General features: G+C 37.2%; 1 protein-coding gene across 8 annotated transcripts in view; it reads right to left on the bottom strand.

Annotated features, from left to right (window-relative positions):
- The window catches only part of LOC310904863 (uncharacterized protein), a 499,219-nt gene that overhangs the window by 58,645 nt on the left and 418,793 nt on the right, over positions 1–21,781 (bottom strand). For 7 of the 8 annotated variants that reach the window (XR_014588640.1, XR_014588641.1, XR_014588642.1 and 4 more), the window contains one exon: positions 20,534–20,617. Coding sequence is in view for 1 of the 8 variants with exons in the window: in XM_083850107.1 (XP_083706233.1) it covers positions 20,595–20,617 (23 nt within the window). In the remaining 7 variants the exon portion in view is untranslated. Of the gene's footprint in view, positions 1–20,502; positions 20,618–21,781 lie in introns of those variants that run through there. The other variant, XM_083850107.1, reaches the window with a different exon arrangement.

Genomic DNA, 21,781 nt, shown 5'->3' with positions numbered 1-21,781 from the left:
ACAGTCACATCACAATATGTCATGCACGAAAAACAAACAAGCAAACACCAAAAACCAAAACCAACAACAACCAAAACTAGTATCACCCCTGAAAAACAAAATATGAGGCAGACCAGAAAATGTCATATCATGAGGCAAATCCCAGAACATTAAGCTCAGTGCAGACCTTTGCACTGATTGGCAAGCCAGGCGCTGAACCAATATATAAAGGCAGCATGCTGCTTTCTGTATCATGTCTGTACAGTTAATTATTGCATGAAGAGTTTAGAAGCCAACCTCATGAAACATCTCCATCAAGACAAGCCCAAAGGACAACAGCAAGGGCTATTAAGTAGTACACAGATATGTTGGGGGAAGAGGAAGCTGCAGTCTCTTATTGCATCATTATATACAATCTCTTTATTTAGCACGAATCAAGACAAAATCTACGACACATGGTGATCAGAAAGTAGTAGTGGATCCTTCAGAAGGCACTTGGGGAACAACTACCTTAAAGTTATCCTGGTGGCTATTATCCTAGATATGGAGTACCAACTTTTAAAGGAAAAATAGATACCTTGTGAAATCTACCACGGTCCTTTTTCCCATCTCTGTTTTCACCCTGGCTATACAATAGTCTGTCTCCCTAAAGCAAGCCTGCAATGTCAGCTGGGTGCTTTCTCTCCCAGGCTGCTGGGAAGTGTTGCTGTCCGGTTTCACTTGCCAGATTTTGTCTCAAAATCAGTATTTTAATACCAAGGAAACAAGGAGAATCACCTTAGTTTGCTCTGAGGAAACAAAGTCTACATAAATTATGTCATTATCATCACTTGAATGCATGGCACTTCCCCTAATTTTCCTAAATATAAATTTATTTCAAACAATAAAAAAAAAAGAGACTTAATTCATAATGTATAAAGAATATGGTAATGGTCACATTGAGCACATTTTAAGAAGTCAATTTAGTCACTGGGCAGTCTTTGTAGTTACATTTCAGAGGCAATTACTAATTTACTGACCTTTTGTTACTAGAAAATCTTCAGGTTGCTCATGATTTCCATTAATTTGTGAATTAATTTTACTCAAGAATTTCTTCTGTGACTTTTGAAAAGTACCCTTTATCTCAGTGAAAAACTTCCCTGAGAGTCTTCAAGATCCCACATTTAAAACACGAGCTGGGTGGAGCGTTATTGGTACTCTCTGAAAGGATTGATTCATGCAAACCTGAAAGATGGCTTAAAGAAGCTACTGGGTGGTTTCTGTTAGAAAGAAATCTAAATAAACAAGACTAAGTGAATAATAGATACCATAAAAGCTTTTCCTTTCTGAGCTGCAGAAACCTTGTCCAAGGCCTTTTTCCTAAGAGGAAAACAGAATACTGTAAAGTTTATTGGTTTGCTGTAGAGTTTAGTTATTTCATCTTATGACAGTTGTAAAACATAACTCCTTAGGGAGTAAAAAGGTAAATAAGAGTTCGGATTTAAATCCATCTCTGTTTTCTTTGCCTTTGTGCTTTGACTCTAGAGCAACTGTCTTGGCAACTCCATCTCCCTTGCTTATCTCCTAAAACACTTCTAGTTCAAATACCCAAACACTGAGCGAGGCTCTCACTTCTCAGAGTCATTGTGGGAGTTGAACTCAGGAGTCTTTGCAGAAATCAAGCACGTGAAACATACAAGCATATGTTAAAGCAGCCACATTGAAAATATTTGATGTTATTTGCCTAGCTCTTTGTTCCACAAAGCACACAGCAAAATCTAAACAGATATAATCAGCTCTCCATATTAGAATATTAGAAAAGTTGTGAGCTCTTGAGCTCCCAATATAGGTTGCAGCTCACCCTTTTTTCCTTGTAGTCTACACATACCCATGCCCCAAGAAAGAAAAGTATAACATAGTCAAAATTAGAACAGAAATTAGCAAACATCTGTTGATTGTAAAAATAAAACAAATCTTTCCACCTAACTTTATAATGTTGTGACATGTGACAGATGCCCGCTCCTTTTCAAATACCCACTCATTCACAAGTATCCATCCTTTTTTTTTTTTTTTTAAATAAGTAGGTAGACAGCACAGGTGGACAGGTGGAAGTGGCATAGCATACAAGTACTTTCTCCTCTGTGCTCTTTGCTATGCGTTTGATCATTCCCATTTTAAACTGCTGGTTATAAATATTGTATCGATTAATTAGTTAGAAAAAAATCACTCTTCTCTTCCTGTACTTTTGTCCTCCTAATAAAAATATAACAGAATGCAGAACAAGGTACTACAATTGCATTTTCTTGTCTTTTCTGTAACAGACATCCAATTCTTCTCTTGCATCCCACTACAAACAGTTCATTTGAGCATAAACGAATGGCATACATTTCTCTGTTTGTCAAAGGAGCTCCATTTACATTTCCATGGTGACATGCACAGCTCTGTTCTTTGTTACTCTGGAGTAAAATGTGCAGGATCTCTGCCACATACTAGAAATGCCAGTACATACAATTTTAATTGCAAAAAGTCCTTCTCCCCTTTAATTCTATTATTTCTGTCTTGCTCACTTGCCAACTGTCTTGGCTTTACTGCCTGTTTCACAACACCTGACTTCTAACTGAGAGGGCAGGGAGCACAGCCTTCTCCCAGGCATTGGTACAGGTCCAAATCCTGCCATCCTCACTTTTTACTAAATTCTTGTTCTCAAACAATTCCCATTAACTGATGGGAGAATTCTGACTGCGTAAACATGAAGCCGGATTGTTCAGATCCTGCCCAGTGTCTGGAAAGTACAGAGCTCCAGTTCTCATCAACAAGCTTGCTTAGGTGAGCAGGAAGCACTGTGCCTGAGCACAACCTGCAGAATCAGGCTGCAACTGCTCCATCGGTGCTTTGATCCAGAAAGAAACTTTTCCACCGTTTGACCTGACTTGTTAGATTACACTGGCCTGTAGAGCAAATGTGGGAGAGACACTGCAAACACAAAATCTCTCTCTGCATCTCAGTAATAAATCGTCTTATTTCTCCATTGAGGCAGTCAGATGTATAGGCAATAAAATGTCGTTGGCTTGACTTTTTATGGCTCATTCAGGTTACAGACTACAGAAAAAAATATTGGGCTAGAATCTCACCTGGTAGAGCTGTCAGAGCCTCAGAAAAGAATCCAGACAGTTCTTTTTAAAGTCACATCATGTTAATTCTTTTCAATAGCACTTTTCTATTTCCTTGCAAGGCAAATGCAATATTCCCTTTCTCTAAAACAGCCCCATCATTTTCCTACAGTTTCACAGGGAGTGAGACCTGACTCCTGTTGCCAGCCTTAAAAATCAAAGCAATCATCTGCACATTTTAAAGCACGTTTTTGTACAAATGCCCCAGGGCAAAAACACAAAGGATGTTAAATTCTATAAAATAAATATTAAAAAAGCTAAATAAGACAAATGGATTTTTTTTTCATTTGACCTAAAAATAAAAAGCATTTTGAAGTCGTAAAACACAAAGACATCACATTTCACAGTTGTAGACACCAATGAATAAAAGGATAGGGTCCATTAGGTACTGTCCATACATGTGAATGAGGTAAAAGCCTTTTACAAGCTGAAAAACGTCTCTCGATTAAGCATTCAAAAGACAGAACCAAGAGATGCAAACCCTTGTAAGCTGGGATCAGACTTTAAAGTCAAACCTATTATTACTGCAGGTCAATTAGGTTCTTTTCAAACTGGGCTAATATAATAGAAAAAAAAATCATCTGTGAAGCTATTTTCAGGACCTGATAAGGCTATGCTCACAGGTAACATCAAAAGCTGGATGTTGGAATATTCACAAATAAAAGAAATGCAGGCACAATCACATCGAGATTAAAGTTTCAGCTACTACTTTGAAAAAGTCTTCTGCTTTACAGAGACTGAAATACAGCTTTTTTTTTTATATGTTATTTAAAAAAAAATAAAATAAATGCCAAAGCCACTACATAACCCTTCTCCTCACTCCACTGCCCCTGAAGACAGCTCTTGCCCCCCCACAGTCCATCCTGCTGTGGGGTTCTCTCTCTCCCCTTTGAGCTGTACAGAAATATTTTTTGCATGTTAATTCCAGGGGTTCCTGGCTATGTTGCTGGAAGTGTCTATATCAGTTAGTCAAAGCAGTTCAATATGGATTTTCAGCAGTTTGTGTGATTTTTATATGAGTGTCTGCTTTGGGACCAGCACATATAAGCACAGTTCTATGTATTAACTAATTTTAACTAAAAAGTACTATAATTCTTCTCTCTGGAGCTCTATTATCTAAAGAACATTTTATTTTATCAATAGTACCCAATCATTTAGAGAGAAATACCATTAAAAACAAAACAAAACAAAACAACAAGCAGTTGCATTAATAACTGCCTTTTCCTGATTTTATTTTATTTTATTTTATTTTTTAAACCAGCTGAATTAGAAAAGGGCAAAAATCATCAAAATGAAGAGTCCTGAGATTACCCCTTGTCATTTTCCAGGTATTAGTAAAGATGTGGTTATCTTGAAATATTTTTTTCCTGGCTGCCTGCTTTTTCTGAATAGGAAAGCAAAACTTTTAGCAGACTGACTATTCACAAATCAGATTGTGTGTGTGTGTGAAGGTGACCTTACAGGCCTTTTCAGTACAACCGCTGCTGGACACAGTATTTTGGAAAATTTATTTCCAGTGTATTCTGGTACTGCTGGAATACAAACTTGTTCCTTTCCTTCCAGAAATCAGGACTAGCATAATGTAGGAACTCTGCTTCTTAATTGCTTTGATTTATTTCATGTGCATCATAACTAGCTTTCAATACAGGGACATTTGCTGAAAAGGGGCACTGCCATGTGATGACATACTTAGGGTCAGCAGTAGGTGACATGCAATGAATTAGCACAGGTTCCCTCAGAGACTGCCTCATGCCATTGCTGGATGCCAGGAGCCAGCATAATGGCCCTTGCCATGGAAGCTCCCACAGGACCTGCCTCTTGACACCAGACAGGAGCAAAACCTACTTGAATTCACTGTTGTTGATGCCATTTGCTCAAGCTGCGATTGCTGTGCATTCGTTCTTGCATCCACCTCATATTCCCACTCCTGCCTGTTCCACTCCTGACTTCTGATTCCTGCTCCTGCCTCTGGCTTAGTTCCGTGATTCCTGTGTCCAACCTTATATCCATTCTGAGAGCTGCTAAATCTCTGTAATAGAAAGCGAGCTGGTCCCAAAGCAGACACTCATATAAAAATCACACAAATCGTGCTGAAAAACTTAACTGTCTCTGTGATATTTTCACTGCAATTTTCACTGACATTCAAAATATTTTAACAAAGCTCTTTACCATAGATTTTTACTGTAGAATTTCTGCAAAATCTGTATCACTATTGCAAAATTTCCTGCCTTCTTGGATCCAAAACAAGGTCAAAAGCATGGATCCTCCCACGAAATAAAAATTGTAGAAGAATGTTTAAGACAAATGTCTAATCATTTTATAGAAACAGTTCATCTTAAAAATGCTTTTCACTTCATTATTATTTTGATTTTACTTTTAACCGATTATATTCTGTTACAGAAAGTCAAAATGAAATGGCTTATGTTGTTTTTAAAGGTAAATTTTACTATTATCATTACATATATTGATAAAAAAAATAGATGCCTCTGAAATGTTCTGGTTAAATTAAACCTGCATTTTCCAGCGGGAAACTGCACCATCACATTTTTCTTTTTTACCAGCTTTAATTTTGATCAGGCTTAGTTCTGTGGCAGAATTCAGAGATATCTGATGGATGTTCTCAATTATATCCAATACCCATGGCTACAAAAGGCCATGCTGGCAGTCAAGAATAATCAGCACTTAAAGATGCCTGAATGTAGGAAAGAAATGCATTACACCTTCTCAAGCAGTTACACGATGGACGATTCTTCTTACACTCACTTACTGTGGGGATTCTCAAGTGTCTGCTTAAATAGGAGTTGTGCAAAGACACCTTTATATTGGATATTACAGATATAAGCTCCGTATATGTACATGAATAGACTAAATACTGCAGTACCTTAGGTTTTATGACTTGGCAAGAAGCTAAGTAGAGTGGAAAGCTGTAAAAATATAAAACTTTCAGCTTCACTAGGCCGAAAACTGGTATACAAGATATCAAAAATATAGCTGCTGGTTCACATAACTAAAAATCTCACCCTCCAAAAGGATTCTTCCCCCTCTCCCCACATCAATTCGTCTAAATCTGAAACGATGCCAAGGGAGATGACTGCGAAACATGAGTGTTATCAGTTTGTTGAAGTGACTCAGCTCCACATCTTTTAATCAAACACACATTTTTCTGTCTCTAATTTCTTCTAAAAAGATTCTGAACATAAGGTCACAGCCTCAGGCCCCCTCAAGATAGGACAGAAATAATGACTTCAAGGAAAGCACTTCTGGAGAGGTTTATCAAGGGTATCAAGTATTCACGTGATATAAGGCATGCTTGTCCTCAGCAGTTTTCAGTGGTAGAAGGGTTTTTGAACACCCAGTCACTGTTGTGGCTGAAGGTTAAACCTGGTCAAGGATACTTGCTAGCTTATGTTTTCACTAGAAACATTTCTGAAGTTGGGTGCGGACAGCATGTCCTGGAAAAAACAGCAGGGAAGACCCAAATAGTAAATAGACCCAGACTACGTCTCTGCTTTGGATTATGCAGAACAGGGATAATATTCCAGGTAAGTGCCCTAATCAGCTGCATGTGGCAGCTGCCATTCTTTTGCTTTCTAAATATTTATTGGGTCAGAGAAAGAAGCGTGGGTAAAATAGCTTGGTGGTTAGAGCAGATGCAAACCTGAGAATTAAATCAAACTCCAGCCACAGCCTGGTCTCAGACATTTTTTCTTTCTCCAGTCAGAATTAAACCTGAACTGTGATGCTGAAATAGAACAGCTTCACTCAAAGATAAACCACAACTTGACCAAAACTAAAACATGCATAGGTTTGACAGTGCCAGGAATATACAGAATGGACATAGCAGATGGTCTTGGTTGAGTCCCCTGTGCATTGCAACAGAGACCAGTGGAAAATCAGCTAGTGGCAAAGCTGGGAGAGTTGAATTCATCTTCTGCCAATGGGCATATACTGGGAATGACAGAAGCCAGCAGAGGTAGGACCTCAGTGCAGGCTAGCAGTCTATGTAAATTACTCTTACCATACATTAGGTCTGAGTGATTTGTCCTACTTTGGGCTTCAGACAACTCAGGATGTGAGGGAGTCATAACACCAGCTTACATTCTCCTTTGTGATTCTGTCTGCTGTACCAAGTAGGAATTTAACAGATCTGAAGAACTAACCTAACAAGTTTTGAAAACGTCCCATGTGAAAACTTGCTTTAAAAAAGAAGAAATAAAAGATCAGTACTTTTGTAACTGAGGTAATGCAAGCTCCACACAATCTAAAAAGTTTTAAGTAGAGTCAATATTTAACATCCACTGTGTTCTGCTTTGTAGGACATATTCCATTCAGATAAACGAAATTAGTTGCAGAAATATATGGAAGAAGCACTGAATATGTGCAATGAATCGAGAGCATGTTTTACAACACTAGACCTATACAGCACTCCTATCTGCAGATTAAAACCAGCATCTTGCCTTTCTGTGCTCACTTTGTCTATCTTAAAAAGGGTGGCATAAGATTCATATGCATTAATCCACCGAAGTTTTGTTGTTTTTTTTTTTCCCCCTACTTATCAAACATTTTGAAGACTACCATTTAATAGTTCCAGGCCATTCTAATACTTTGTCAATGTGATAAAATTTGCACTTGATAATAATTTAGCCAACATTTAATCTCACATTTCTCCCATTGTCCCTTCTCAGACTTGTGGACAACAGTGGCTTCATATCTCTTATTTTGTCGATTTAATCCCTAAGTGAAATTAACAATGATTTGAGTTATGATTATTAGGATTCTAATAATACCATAGAGTCCAATTCTGCTGCTGCCCAAGTGTAGCTTTTACATTGGATTAGACCAACAGAACAAAACATTCTATTGCTGAGGCAATGAAAGCATGTTAATTGAGATTTGCTACACCATATTGGGAGGCAAATGTTATTATTTCTGTTTTACACGTGAGGAAGCAGACACGGACAGACAAGGACATTCATTGCGTTGGTCTCAGTTCCATTCCAGTTGCTTTAAAATCAGGAAAATTAGCCTAACGTTCTTTCAGAAAATATGTTCAGTTTAGACATCTATTACTGATTTTACGCAGCTATCCTGATATGCTTTAATAAAGCACAAACATACCTGATTGGCACTTACTCGTGCTATGTGTTTACATTTTTTTTCATAAATAAAATTTTATTTCTAAAAATATATAGAAGATCTACTTTCTTTTGCATTTAAATATTCTTTTTAATGGAAACATGAAGAACTTTGAGCTCACAGAATAAAGAAGGAAAGAAACAAGTTAATGGTGGGGTAGAAAACTGACATTTTACCCAATGTTTTTGAGAACAACAGCACAATATTAAATTAAGTGTCTAAAATAAGAGTTAGAAATATATCCTTGAGTGGATGTAAGGAGGGTTACAGATGTAGTGAAAGAGAATTGTTAAGATGGCTGTATTAGTGGTTTTTTTTGTTTTTTTTTTTCTTCCCCTTTATATATGTATGTGTTTGTGAGAGTTAAAATAAGCAAGTGACCCATGGCATCATACATTATCCTTGCTAATGTTTCAATGCTATTACTCCAACTGGTATAAATCATTCACTGTCCTTATACACACTTCAACCAGGAATGCAATTACCTGGCAGACCACTAAAAATAATTAAAATGTAAGGGGCTGGCTAATTTGAGGTATTCCTATATGCTGTCCTGTGTAGCCTGAGAAATCTTTCAATGTGCTCAAAGACAAAAGTGGAAAATCAGATTTTATAAGCTATGTAGCAAAAGATATTGTTACATTTTCGATGAAGTGTTCCCTTTATCTAAAACTACAGTATCACTAACTGATAGGAAATGTAATAATAATCCTTACTAATCCTAAAAGTCAGTTACGTACTTTGATGAACACAATCATGGCAATACACAAGATGGTGTTAGAAATGACCTTCTGAGGGCATCTCATCCAACTGCTTCTGGGAAGCAAGATGAATTAGACCTAAACTACTGCTGACAAATTTTTGGAAGCCTTCAGTGCTAGAGATTTCACTCCTAGGACCCTCTAGGACCTGATCCCAGACCGCAAAACTGCTTCCTCCCCATTATATCATGGACACTCTCAAAGCTGGCATTACAGAAGAATACTACTAATGATGTGTATGAATTTCTACAGCTTTTATGAGATTTTTCAAAATTTTGTTGAGTGCTTTGGTTCTTTAAGAGAGAGACAAGAAATCTCTGTAGGATATTGGTTCTTACTCTCTGCTTCTGTATGTTGAGCTGGACTCCTGAGAGCAAGTTCTGTGCTTGAAAAGCTTTGTTAATAAAAAGCCTGTTTAATTTCTCCTATTTTTTGTCGATCTCCTTTCCTCTGAGAAGCTGGATCAAAAACAAACAAACAAACAAACAAACTAAAAAAAAAAACCAAAAAACCAACAACCTGGAAACAGTATACTACTCCCAAGTAATCATGAACAAACTACATGAATTGTACAAGAACTTGGGCATTTCCTTGGGAAATCATATATATATATATATATATACATATATATATAAGACAGCAGAAGAATTTTCTTCCAGAAAAGGTGACATAAGAAGTATAAGTAAGGTACTTGCACAATAGAACAATGAAATGTAAGATCAAACTTAAAAGCTCAAATCACCTGAAAATAACTTCATTAATTAGTATATACTTAATAGAAAAAAAGTAAAAACCAGAAAGTGCAGAAAGCTGCTGTTTTCACCCCAAATGGTTTTTTAGCAACCAGAAATTCAATAATGACTTGAATATACTTTAACCACTAGGTTTAAAGGAATATGAAGCCTCTTTTTGTAAGTAACCCTCAGATATTTATGCAAAACATCAACTGCTTCCCAAGGTCTGTGACAACTGGAAAGTATATCTGGGCATTTTCTGCATAGTGACACCACAAACAATGCATATAAATAGTGCTACCTGGGGGGAGGAAAAGCAAAATAAAAAGGGACCACAAATGGCATTCAGCAGTTGCAAAAATTCCTCAGACAAATGGCATTAGCTAAATAATAACAGAAGACAAAAATAAAATTTGATAAACCTCTTCAAAACCCCAAGTGAAAAGATCACTGATAGCTGGATCATGAAGATAAAGAAGTTTTTAAACAGGAAAGTATAGACATCAGTTAGAGAGGTTGTTTGGCTACACATGGCTAGTTGAGAGGCTTGAACTCTTTGAATTGACGTAAAATGGGGCAAACTGCAATTGTACCCAGATCGTCCCTTATTTACATTCCTGAACACTCATGAATTCAAAACAGTCATCCTCAAATGAAGTAACACAGCACTTGGAGCACTCCCGTGTACATTAGTTTTGCCCAAATAATTCTTGCTATTTGGTACATTTGTATTGCAAGTGTGTGAGGCGATTTCATCAACCCAGGCGACAGTCCCTCCCTGTCACCCTCTGATGTATATGGTACATTCATAATGCAAGCGTGAGAACTGATTCCATCAACCTAGGAGACAATCCCTACCCGTCATCAGCTGATGTATATGGCTAGCTCTGCGCTTCCTTCAATAATTTTTTTTGATGCCCATGACATTGCCAGACAGTGGTTGCTTTCCGCTTACCCTTCACTGCAGCTATACTTCCTAAATTCAAGAGAAAGCCAGATAACCTTTAGAGTAACACTTACCTGCATCAGACCTCTAGTTCTATGCTGAACTCACTTATGACATATGGATAAATTAAACTTACTGGCTTCATGGAATTACTTCTGAGTTTTTCCAATGAGCAATCAGTTCTGGGAACTAAGACTTACTGATAAAATCCAATAGATAAAGCTTCTGCAAAAGCTATTTCGATACCACCTTCTCAACTGCCAGTGAAATAAAAGGAATGGTATAGATTGGATTAAAACTCACTACATTTAGACAGACTATCCAAGCTTTCTTAATTCTAAAAGTAATTGCAGGTATATTCTAAGAAGCTTAAAGCTGACCTTGAGTGAAAAGAAATACTCGGCAAAAGGATGTTTAACCTTAGGAACTGATACAGCGTACCAAAAAGGGAGGAAAGCAGTCCAATCTTTTTTGTTTGCAGAAATGCAGAGAATAGAATTTTAATTTCATGAAAACAACAACAACAACAAAAACAGTAAATATCAACATGGCCACTGTGCGCTTAGCAATGCATTAAACCAAATGAAGTAAGGGGAAGGAGCTGCAAGAAGGATCCCCATATAGCCGAGGGAAGGAGGAGACTCAAGAGGTACAACCAGAAGGAAGAGACACGGAGATGGCTTCGGCTCACTCTGAGAACTGTCTTCAGTTGAGTGCCCATGAGCATGGTCACTGATTTTAAAAATCCCACGTGTCAGCAGCAAGGATGCAGAAACTAAAGCATCACCGAGCCCTGGGAAACTGATAAATAACACAGGCAAAACAAGGAAAGGGAAAGAAACCTTCAGTTAGTCCACAGTGAGGACTAATCACTGAATGAGAAAGAAAAAAGAGTAGTATATCATTGAGATGAAGATTAAGTAACATTCTAATGTATGGGACATTGTGCAAGAATGAAAATTAACATAATGTAAGATTCAACAAATCATTAAACCTTTGTATGGGTGTATGTTCCAAAGCATCAGCATAAATTTCAAAATCACCCATAATGAAAAGTCTTAATGAGTGAGGAACCAAATCAGGAGTCAGCTTAGGCCATTAGGTAACAAATCAAAATGAATGGTTGGTTGGTGATAGAAAACCCAAACGGCATGAACTGAAAATTATGCTGAAGGAATAACGGTTTAAAAGTGAAAGAATGAAAAAAGCAGTGGCCAAAGTAGTTCAGACAAACAGAAGAGGACCGTTAAATTTGGGTAGACAGATCTCCACAGAGAGCATAGATCACTAGGAGTGTCTTTTTAAGCTGGAACATACAGTGCTAATTTCTTTGGACTTGGAACAAGTACAGAAAATTCAATTAAATTGGCTGAACTTGGATGTGTTTTTAGCCATGCTTCCAAGATGTTACTGTTATTTCATGTACCTCAGCTGACAACATTGCAGGTGTCAGATGTTATGGAAGTGCTCAGAAGAAATTGTTTCTTGGTTTGTATAGAGGTAAAAGAGAAGCCTGATGATTAAGTTATCCCCTTTATCTTAGGGATTTGAAACAAAATCACTTTGTCCTGGCTGTGGCCACTCTCTGTAGCAGGCCGTCTAGCTGGGACTGATGCCCTGGAGCATTCATAACCTTCACCACTGGTGACCACAGATCCCAAAGTAAGCTGGTTAGTCACAAGTATTTCTGAGATGGAAGAAACATTGTACTCATCTGCATTTTTCACACAGAGACTCCACCGGAAAGACCCCTCCAAGGTGATAAAGGACGCAACCTGCTCACCTGTTCGAGGGAGGAATATCAACCTCCTGTTCTCTACCCAGGTAGTGGGGTGCACTCCCTCCCACAGGTACAATACATGTTTCCACAGCAAGGGAACTACAGCTGGCTCAGGCATTGCACTAGATAATGCAGATCCATTAAAAATTGTTTCAAAAGCGCATGTATTTTGAAAAAGGAAGAGTATTAGTTTTAGGAATTTTACAAAGCTTTATGTATCTTTAATTTTGATACTTTCAGAGCTGAAGAAGGAGTCCTTACAAAGCTAAAGTGAGAGTTTGTAGTTGATCATCACCAAAATTAAAGGCAGCAGCAACCTTAGCTGAGTAATTTTACTCTTTACAGTTTACAAGTATTTACAGTTGATTGATTCAAGTTCATACTATGGAGACATACACTCGTACTTGAGTGTAGCGAGTCACAGTGTTATCTTAACAAGGCCTCCTAGTGACTAAGGAGTCATTTATTAATTATTAGTGCTGGATTTGAGATAGTAAATGGATAGTTGTGTCTGTGTTCAGGTAGGTACATTAAGAACTGCCAATAAAAGTAGCAAAAAAAGCAATCTGTAATGAAAAATGACAGATCATCAGCTATGAGGCTTTGCTTTACATTTCTTTATATCTTCAAGTAGTACTCTGTGCCAAAAATATTGCTGTTGTAACTGCATCTCTTGGAGTTGAAGTAGATCTATGAATATCCTTTTCCTAATATCCTACTTCAGAGACACTCATATGTTGTAATCAGTGTTTTATATGGAAATAGTTTGTTCATTGACTACTAAATGTTTTTATCCATTTTTAGAATAGCAAAAAAGCATGCTCTGAGTTAGCCTTAAAACTGTCTGCTCTCTTTCCTGAATAGTTTCTACTTTTCTAGTTTGATCTATTATGAAAAAAATAGCTTATTATAAATTGATCTAACCTTATACAATTGAGTCTATAAAAAAAAGTATTATCTGATGGGATAAGACAAAGACTTCAGATCCTTTCAGAAGTAGTATTTCAAAAGCTAAGTACAGCTGGAAACAGACATTTTTTGTAGTTAGTGTTGGTCTTTGTTAACAAAGCTTTGCTTCAGTGATAAAAGACTCTCTAACAGTACTTTAATTGAAACTTTTTATCTGAATGTTGCCTGAACCTCTGCTAAATGCTAGTTTCTTGCTTCAATTCAAATTTTCTTAATCTTCATTTTCACGTTGAATATTGGTACACTGTCTGCCTCATTATGCTAAAGAAAGATGAAGTGAGCTATTAACATGCTGAACAGCCTACGAGATGTTATGATACAGAATGTCATTCATTTTTATGAGTTGGCTGTCAGTGTGTGCTGCAATAAAGTTATAATTTCTCACTGACAATATGTGATGTCTGGAGTCCCTGCACAATCCTTATTAAAATTTCAATAATTGTAAATCAAAGGAAAGCAAATACAACTTTTATGAAATGGTCATTTCTGAAAGTCAAGGAGTACAAAGTGGTGGAATGCAAAACCAGAACATTATTCCTCTGCTGTTCTAAGTCATCATCACCATCCTATAGCCTTTCTTCCTCTCTTGCACAAGGCACGGTGTGCTTGGCAATGTGCATTGTAACATGCTCAGCATCTCTATGCTTATCTTCCCGGCAGTTTAGCGATGGTGAAGTACTGCTGGGTTGTACCTCTTTACTGACTAAACCTTTACATGGCTCTGAGTACCATCAGAATACTTCTGGAAATGTTTATTGGAACTATTTATTATAGCTCTTCATCAGTAAAGTCAGGCGTCTCTGGAATCAGTTATAAGGCTTGGACAGTGGGAAAAGATAGAAGAGATTTCAGACTGCTTATATGCACATACTGGCGAGCAGGGGTTTCAAAGCCTGTTTTCTAATGGCCCTGTGGAGTTGTGGAAAATGACAGCAATGGATTTATGGCAGGGTCTTTAAAGAGTCTCAGAAGTTTAAACTACTATTGGACAGAACACAGGGAAATGAATCCCAAAATCATAGTAAATATATTCTGTATATATTAGTTCTGTATACATAGAGCTGTGTAATAGCTACATTTTCATTTCTATGATTTCAGTTCAGAAACTTAGGATGTCTCTATCACTGTCCAAAACGTGGACCTTTCATTTTCAGCTTGAGATAACGCAGATGCTTCGATGTTAAAGTTGTTGTAAAACATGCCCTCAAAATAACAGCTTTTTGGAATTACTAGACACAGACCAAAGCATCCCAGTCACTGAAGTCACAGCACAAGGTCTTGATGTTGCTGTGGCATTTGGAAATGTAACACTTCTCCCTGTTAATTTCAGTTCCATTCAAAGTGGTTATTTCTTGCAAATCACTATATGACAAGCTCAAAAAAAATGCATTCATCATAAGTTTATCAACACTGCACATGGGATAAATAATTACATAGATAAGTTTATTATTTTTCTTCAGCAGATTTTAGGTACCTGCCACTAGTCAGACTCATGGGGCTCCATGTGGGTATGATACAAAGTCTGTGTAGCCTCTGCTCTATCAGATTATCAGGAATGTCTGCACTACATAGATGTATGCCAACAGCCAAAAATATATTTAGATACTTTAATGTGTAACATTGCTCCATTGATAATTCTTAGGCTATCGTTCATTACTCAAAAAAACTCAAACATATTTATTTCATGACTGCATTTGGCATGCTTTCTACCTGTTAACTAATAACTTTATTTATAATCGTACTTCTCTTCTAAATTGTCTAACTCTGCTACAGACAAAATTTACAGCATAACAGCAACACTCACATGTCAGAGATGATACATATCCTTCAGTGTCAAATTTCCAGTACATCAGCATCTCAGATGTACTTCCTGAAGACAGAACAGCCAGCATGTGTTCACACAGACAAACAAATACAAAACTCAGTGGCTGTCCATGCACACAAATGTTTGTGCACAATTCAAGCAATTGTATTTGAAAAGGTGTCCCTTCATGTCAGTAGTGTACTAACACAACAAGTATTGAATGCTGGTTCTACTAAAATTGATTTACAACCACAAGTGTCTTACCCTGCTGGAAAAGTTTTATAGCTAGTAGCATAAGTCAAAGGACAGCTGTCCTGTCTATCAGGAAGTTCCCTGCTGGAAAAAAAATCATGATTGGCCAAACTAGCCAAAGGAAATAATCTCTACAAGTGTCTCCTTAATATTATATCTCCTCATATACGCAGATCATCTTATAGTGAGATTCTGGCCTGTATACCAAAACAAAGTGGGAAACAGAGATACATAACATTACAGTGAGACAAGACTTTCAGGGGAACCTGAGGAAATTAGTGCAAAAGTCATGATGACTCAGTACCAGTTAAAAAACATTCTATTTTAAAAATGCCAGCTGAAGATAACTAGTCTAATGAAGGATAAGACAACTTTCAGTGTTTCAGTGGCAGTAAGAAGATCAAACATCTCCTGCCACTTAAAACAGCTGTGAAGCTAAAAACAGTCTGAGTTTCTTTGATATATCTGTTAGATTGCCATTTGAAGCAAATATACCTAAAGCCCACTCTAATTAAAAAATCAGTAGGTGAGGAGTCAAGCTCTGACGCAGAATGATGTACTGATGATTGTACTGACTGACATTTCAATATTTGGCTATACAGAGATTGCATAAATCATCCAAAATATATGACAAAGACTAGTAAATACTCTCATGCTTTCTGTTTATGTTGCTTCTTGGAAAAGGTTTTTGGACAAAATTTTAGGAATCTCATTGTTTTTATGGTACTGTTTTTCAAAGCATTTTTCAAATAGATTTATTCACTTCGAAAAGACCTTGGAACGACAGAAATATTTATAAAAATAAATTCTTTAAACCATGAAACAGATCTAAAATAATTTTCCTGTATACCAGCATGTCATTGTTTTATGATCTGTTTTTTTCTGAGTGGCTAGGTTAGAAACACATGCTTCCATGTGGTACATAGTTCAAAACAAACCACTGGAAATCCTGTAATCCTACCTGTGTTATGCAATATAGTAAGTGTGTCAAACCCAGGTGTTAGTCCCAATATTCAATTTAATATCTGTCACAGATCTGGGGGGGGGGGGGGGGGGGGGGGGGGGGCATGTTGAGATGTGTCAGTCTAAGATGTGTGGCACATACTTTGGTGGGGAAAATTTCTTATTTTCAGAAGAAGGTAAAGAATATTGTCTTAGGTATTGTCTCATGTTTATGTCACCTGCATGGAAGTCTGAAGTACTGCTAAGTCAAGGGGAAAAGTGAAAGGGAAATATTTTATTTCAGGTCTCTGTACGTTATACCATGACTATTGGAATTAAGGCAATTATAGCCAGGAGACATATTTTACATATATATATATATACACACACACACATATATATATACATATATACAGTGTGTATATATGCATTAACTTATTAATTTAACCAGAAGACTACTTCTGTTATCAAACCAGTCACAAAATTATAGCATATTGCATTTTGTATAGGATGATTGATTTAACAGCAAAAATACTTGGGCATAATGAAAACATTTTACATTCAGTTTAGCAAAAGCTATTTATTAGTACAAGTGCACTAAGATGTATCTAAACCGAGAGGAAGCTTTGGCATTGTAATTCTGCAGTTCTCATTCTTTCTGCTGTGCCTCTCTGCTACCTGCACAATCCATCTGCCACCCACTGGTTACGCACATCTGCAGCGAGCACATCAGCAACCAGTGCAGTGCTAATGAGTGACACCCAAGAATGAAGCACTGTGCAATTTTTCCTTGTTTCTCAATCTACTTCCTAATAATTTCTTTGATCATCAATTTGTAAATGTCTGTATATCAAGAGTTAATTTGAATGGAATCATGTGATGACCAGAATGAAGCCAGATCTAATATACTGGACTTACTAAGATGTGTACCTTCTATGACTCCTTAATTCAGTAATGAATGAACATTTTATAAGATATATCAGCATCATTAATTTGGTCTTTTAACAGAGAACACCAAATTTTTGCATTGCACTTAGCATTTGAGCTATCAAAGAGAAATAGTGTAAACAGCATTCAAATCTTTTAAGACTGAAGTACTTAGTATTCTTCCATTTAGCAGCAAGTTATGAAGCTTCGTTTAAAAAGTGTGGTTTTACCAATTAGCTCATCCTACTCAAAGACACACATACCGTTGGGAAATGTGAAAATGGTTTATTAAATCAAAAGATATGACTGTACTTCAGCTAGCACATGGGCATTAGAGATCACATATTCCCTATAGATTAATCCCCATGGCATCACAGGCTGATTTGGCTTGCCAGTATTACATTAGTAAACCATCTAATCCAATTTAGAACAGGCCAGGAATGTTCCATCCATTACGGTATTTCTAGTGTCATTAGAAGCACACTGATTGAATAAGCATCCTAAATCAGCCTGCAGCATGCAAGTAAATCACTGTGACTTGCCCAGCAAGATTTTTTTTTCAAATAAAGAGTTTTGAAAATTAAGGGGAAAAAAAAAAGACTTCAAAAGATGGAAGCTCTCTGTGATTTTCATTTCTGAATGCTTGCAGGCAGCAAAATTTCTTGGTATTTCAGTGTATAAGATTCTTCACTGTAAGGTAGCAGTACAGAACACCATGGATTTAAAGATACGAGAGGCTCCTTATTCTGCAGCAAGCTTGTTTTTAAGGAAAGCAGTAGAAAAAAAACCACCACCACAATAAACAGTAATAAACAAAGTAGGCTGAATGAGGGCAGAGCATGATATTACTCTCACAAATAAAATCTGCTGTACAAAATAGGAGTAGCCATAGTAATAAAATCTATCAATCAAATATATTACAAAGGTTGTGATAGAAAGGATGAAAAGAGAGACCAAACTTTGTATTCACACAAAATGAAAAACACTCAAGTGCATTACAAAAATAATATTTTCGTTCCAAACTGGTATACCTGAAAGGAAAACAGTTCTCAAATAAAGTAGTAAATACATGAATAAAGAGTTGGCAGTAGTTCTGTGAGATGACACAGCCATCACAAAGATTTCAGAAAAGGACTAGACTGCAGCTTGGAAAAGCTAGGAATCAAACTGAATAAAATAATCTAAATGGCACATAACCTTTGCAGCCCTCTGAGACCTGTCACGTTCCACCAGCCAGACCGCACAGGTCACAGCCACACTGTTTAAGCAGTCACCCATAAAAAAGGAATGCTGCACTGATGCACAGTGAATACCTGCTCCAGTTCAACAGGTAAGGGCTCTCATGTATGTGAGTAATTCACATTTGTTTAATGGTAAAGTTGTTCATCTGTCAGTCAAACAGCTCTTAATCTTGTCTGGACTCCCTGCATAACTGAGTTAGAAAGGAAACTATTGATCCTTTATATACTAACTATGGAAAAAGTAACCGATACCCAGAAGTGCTGAAATGGACCTGGCAAGGATTGTTTCCACTGCAACTTGTTACGTATCTGGACCAAAAACAGTTTTGCAATAAAGAAAAGCATGTACAGACCCAGGACATGACCGCATTCTTGCAAAGTGTACAGATGCACCTTTTTTTTTTTTTTTTTTGAAATTCCTTTCTTGTATCTTCCTTCCCACCTCCCTGAAAATACTGAAAGTTTGCACATCTCACCTCAGATTGTTATGGGAGGGGATTTACAACACAAACAAATGTTTCCAGGTTTTTGTTCTTTTAATGAAAACAGATCTTTACTTTTGAAGGAAAACAAACACCTTCTGTGAAAGAAAAAAAAAAAAAAGGAACACCTCAATGAGTACTTAATTTTCTGCTAGAAAAAGTTGAAGACAATTTTCAACACTTTTTAAACAGAATTCTACTCAAATTTCTCTTCAAAAATTAAATCATTTCACAGCACTAAATTGAAAAGCTCAAAGTCTCAATTAAATCCATCTGAGAGAAATAAAATAGGAGAAATCCCAGCAAACTCAATAATCCACCCTTGAACACAATGACAAACTTGCACAAAGTCTCTGCTCTTGTTTATCCACATCCTTTTGATCCCAACAGGCCTGGCCCTGGCAAACCCTTCTCAGCAGGACATGGAAAACCACACTCAGGCAGCTAGCACTTGGGAAATCTGTTCTACCCTTTGCTTACACTGGGTGTAGCAGTGCCAAACATTATTACTGTTATTAATAGAACAAACCCGGATGGCAGCAGTAAATCATACTCCTTCCAAAGCTGATTACTTGTCAAATGCTTATAAGTGTAAATGAAAAATGTACCTGATTAACAAAATCCAAAGGCTTGTTCTGAGGTAAAAAGGCTTCAGCCTTACAATTTCTCTAATGAACTTCCATTTTGTTCCACAGTAGAACACATCAGATTTACCAAATGAAATTATGAAATTTCTGAACAAAAGTACAAATGCTCTGTAGAAATAATGAGTAAGCACTAGACTGAATTATGGCCACATGTTGCCTCCCTATGAAACAGCGAGTAGAAGAGTCACATTTTGTTTTTGTCTCTTTTGCAAGGCAGAGAAATATTCTGCTTCTTTACTTTTCCCTCTAGCTTGGCCTATCTGGGTTGGAAGAACATTAGGTGAGGATACTGGGGAGAAGGAACAAATCCTTCCTTGTTCTCCTCTGCTCCTCAAGAAGCAGGTACAGGCCCACCTTTTCGCTGTCCACAAGTGTTGATTTTACCTGTGCACCAACTAGTGCTTCCTTGGCAAAAGTCTGTTTTCCCTAACACATTATGAAAATAGAGTCATCTCATTAATGATAGGCGCTGGTCTGAGATGCCAGCAGGGAGATAGAAACAGAGACACAGAGAGGGATGGAGGTTCTTCTGATGGGCAATTCAGCCTGCTGCTAACTAATCTTCCCTGTAGCAGTGACTTCCTGGGCATTGAACAATCAACCTGATGTCTCAAATAAATGCCCAGAGACCTAAGTGGGTGAACCCAGACCCAAATGTTCAACCCTTAATCATCAGACCGATAGGGGGAGGCAAAAAGTGATTTGAAGTCTTGTCATTATAAGAATGTAATGGGAACTCCATTGAGTGCTCACCCATAGGATGAATTCTCACTGTTGATTCTTCCCAGCTGCCAATGAAGTTTGCAGGAGCTGCTGCTGGTCCTCAGCATCTTCAAAACTTAAAATCACAATGACACAAGGCAGGTATCTGGCAAAGAAAAGACACAAATTCACTGATCACATTGGTGAAGAAGGAAAGATATTAATTGGTATAGAAACAAATAACACTCCACCAGTTTTTTTGTTTGTTTATATGGTGGTTACTGTTCTAGCAGAGGAGACAATACAGAGATAAAACTAAATTTTCTTCTGACATGAATTCACCTAAGGGAAAGAGAGAGTACCAGGACAGGACTTTGTCTTGCATCTATAGTACCATGAAAATTATCACTTATGGATTAATTATATTTACAGCATGTTGAAAGGAAAACTAAATGTTGCAATGACTGAGCTTATATCTCCCAATATCTCCAAAGGCAATTTTTTCCCATGGGATATCATTATACAAAGAGGCAAAGATTACAATCCTACACACATCGTAAGTGCTGAATTTTACTTGCAATGAACAGTATTTTTGCTTACTACAGATTCAGCTTCTCTAAGGAGTCAAGGTGTACCAGTGAAATGTTTCAATTGCTCATCTACAATTTTGCTAGCTCCAGTATACTCAAACTAGTAGCTGTCCTGAAAAGGCTATGCTGGGTTTGTGTAAGGGGAGCACACAGACACTTTTTGATCAGCCAGGCAATTTCCTGGGGCAATGTGCTGATCAACACACTGAGCTGAAACATCTGCAGGATAAAGAATTGTGTCTGAAAACCCTGTGTTTGATGCCCATAATTGTGACAAAGTCATTGCATATTCTGCTCAATGCTTTTTCTGTTTCAGCACTTTCTTAATGTACAAAGAAGCTCCAGCAGCCTCTTAAATGTGGTTGGTAACTCAAAGTACATTTGGGAAACCAGCCAGAGAGAAAGGCTTTTCTTCTGCATGTTTTGCTGCCTTTCTGTAAAGTGACAGAAAAATTAAAGATGCACATTTGCCATCTTTGCAGGGTTTCCCCAAAGGGAAAAAAAAAAAAAAAAGAGAGAGAGAGAGAGAGCTTGAAATATATATTTTTTATCATTAGTACTGTTTTACATTAGAGAGGCTTAAAGCCACTTAAAATCTGTCATGTCACTATCTAGGTAGCTAGTTTTAAAGCTGTATGCCATTAACTTTTTAAACTATAGCAATGTAAATGTCTACTCTATCTCAGAATGGACTCTGCAGAGCCATCAAAGATGCTTTTCCTCTGTGCTAAACATAATTT

This window comes from Anser anser (assembly GCF_964211835.1).
Source record: "Anser anser genome assembly, chromosome: 10".
Classification (NCBI taxonomy): Eukaryota; Metazoa; Chordata; class Aves; order Anseriformes; family Anatidae; genus Anser; species Anser anser.
This window is presented reverse-complemented; position numbering and strand designations above follow the sequence as displayed.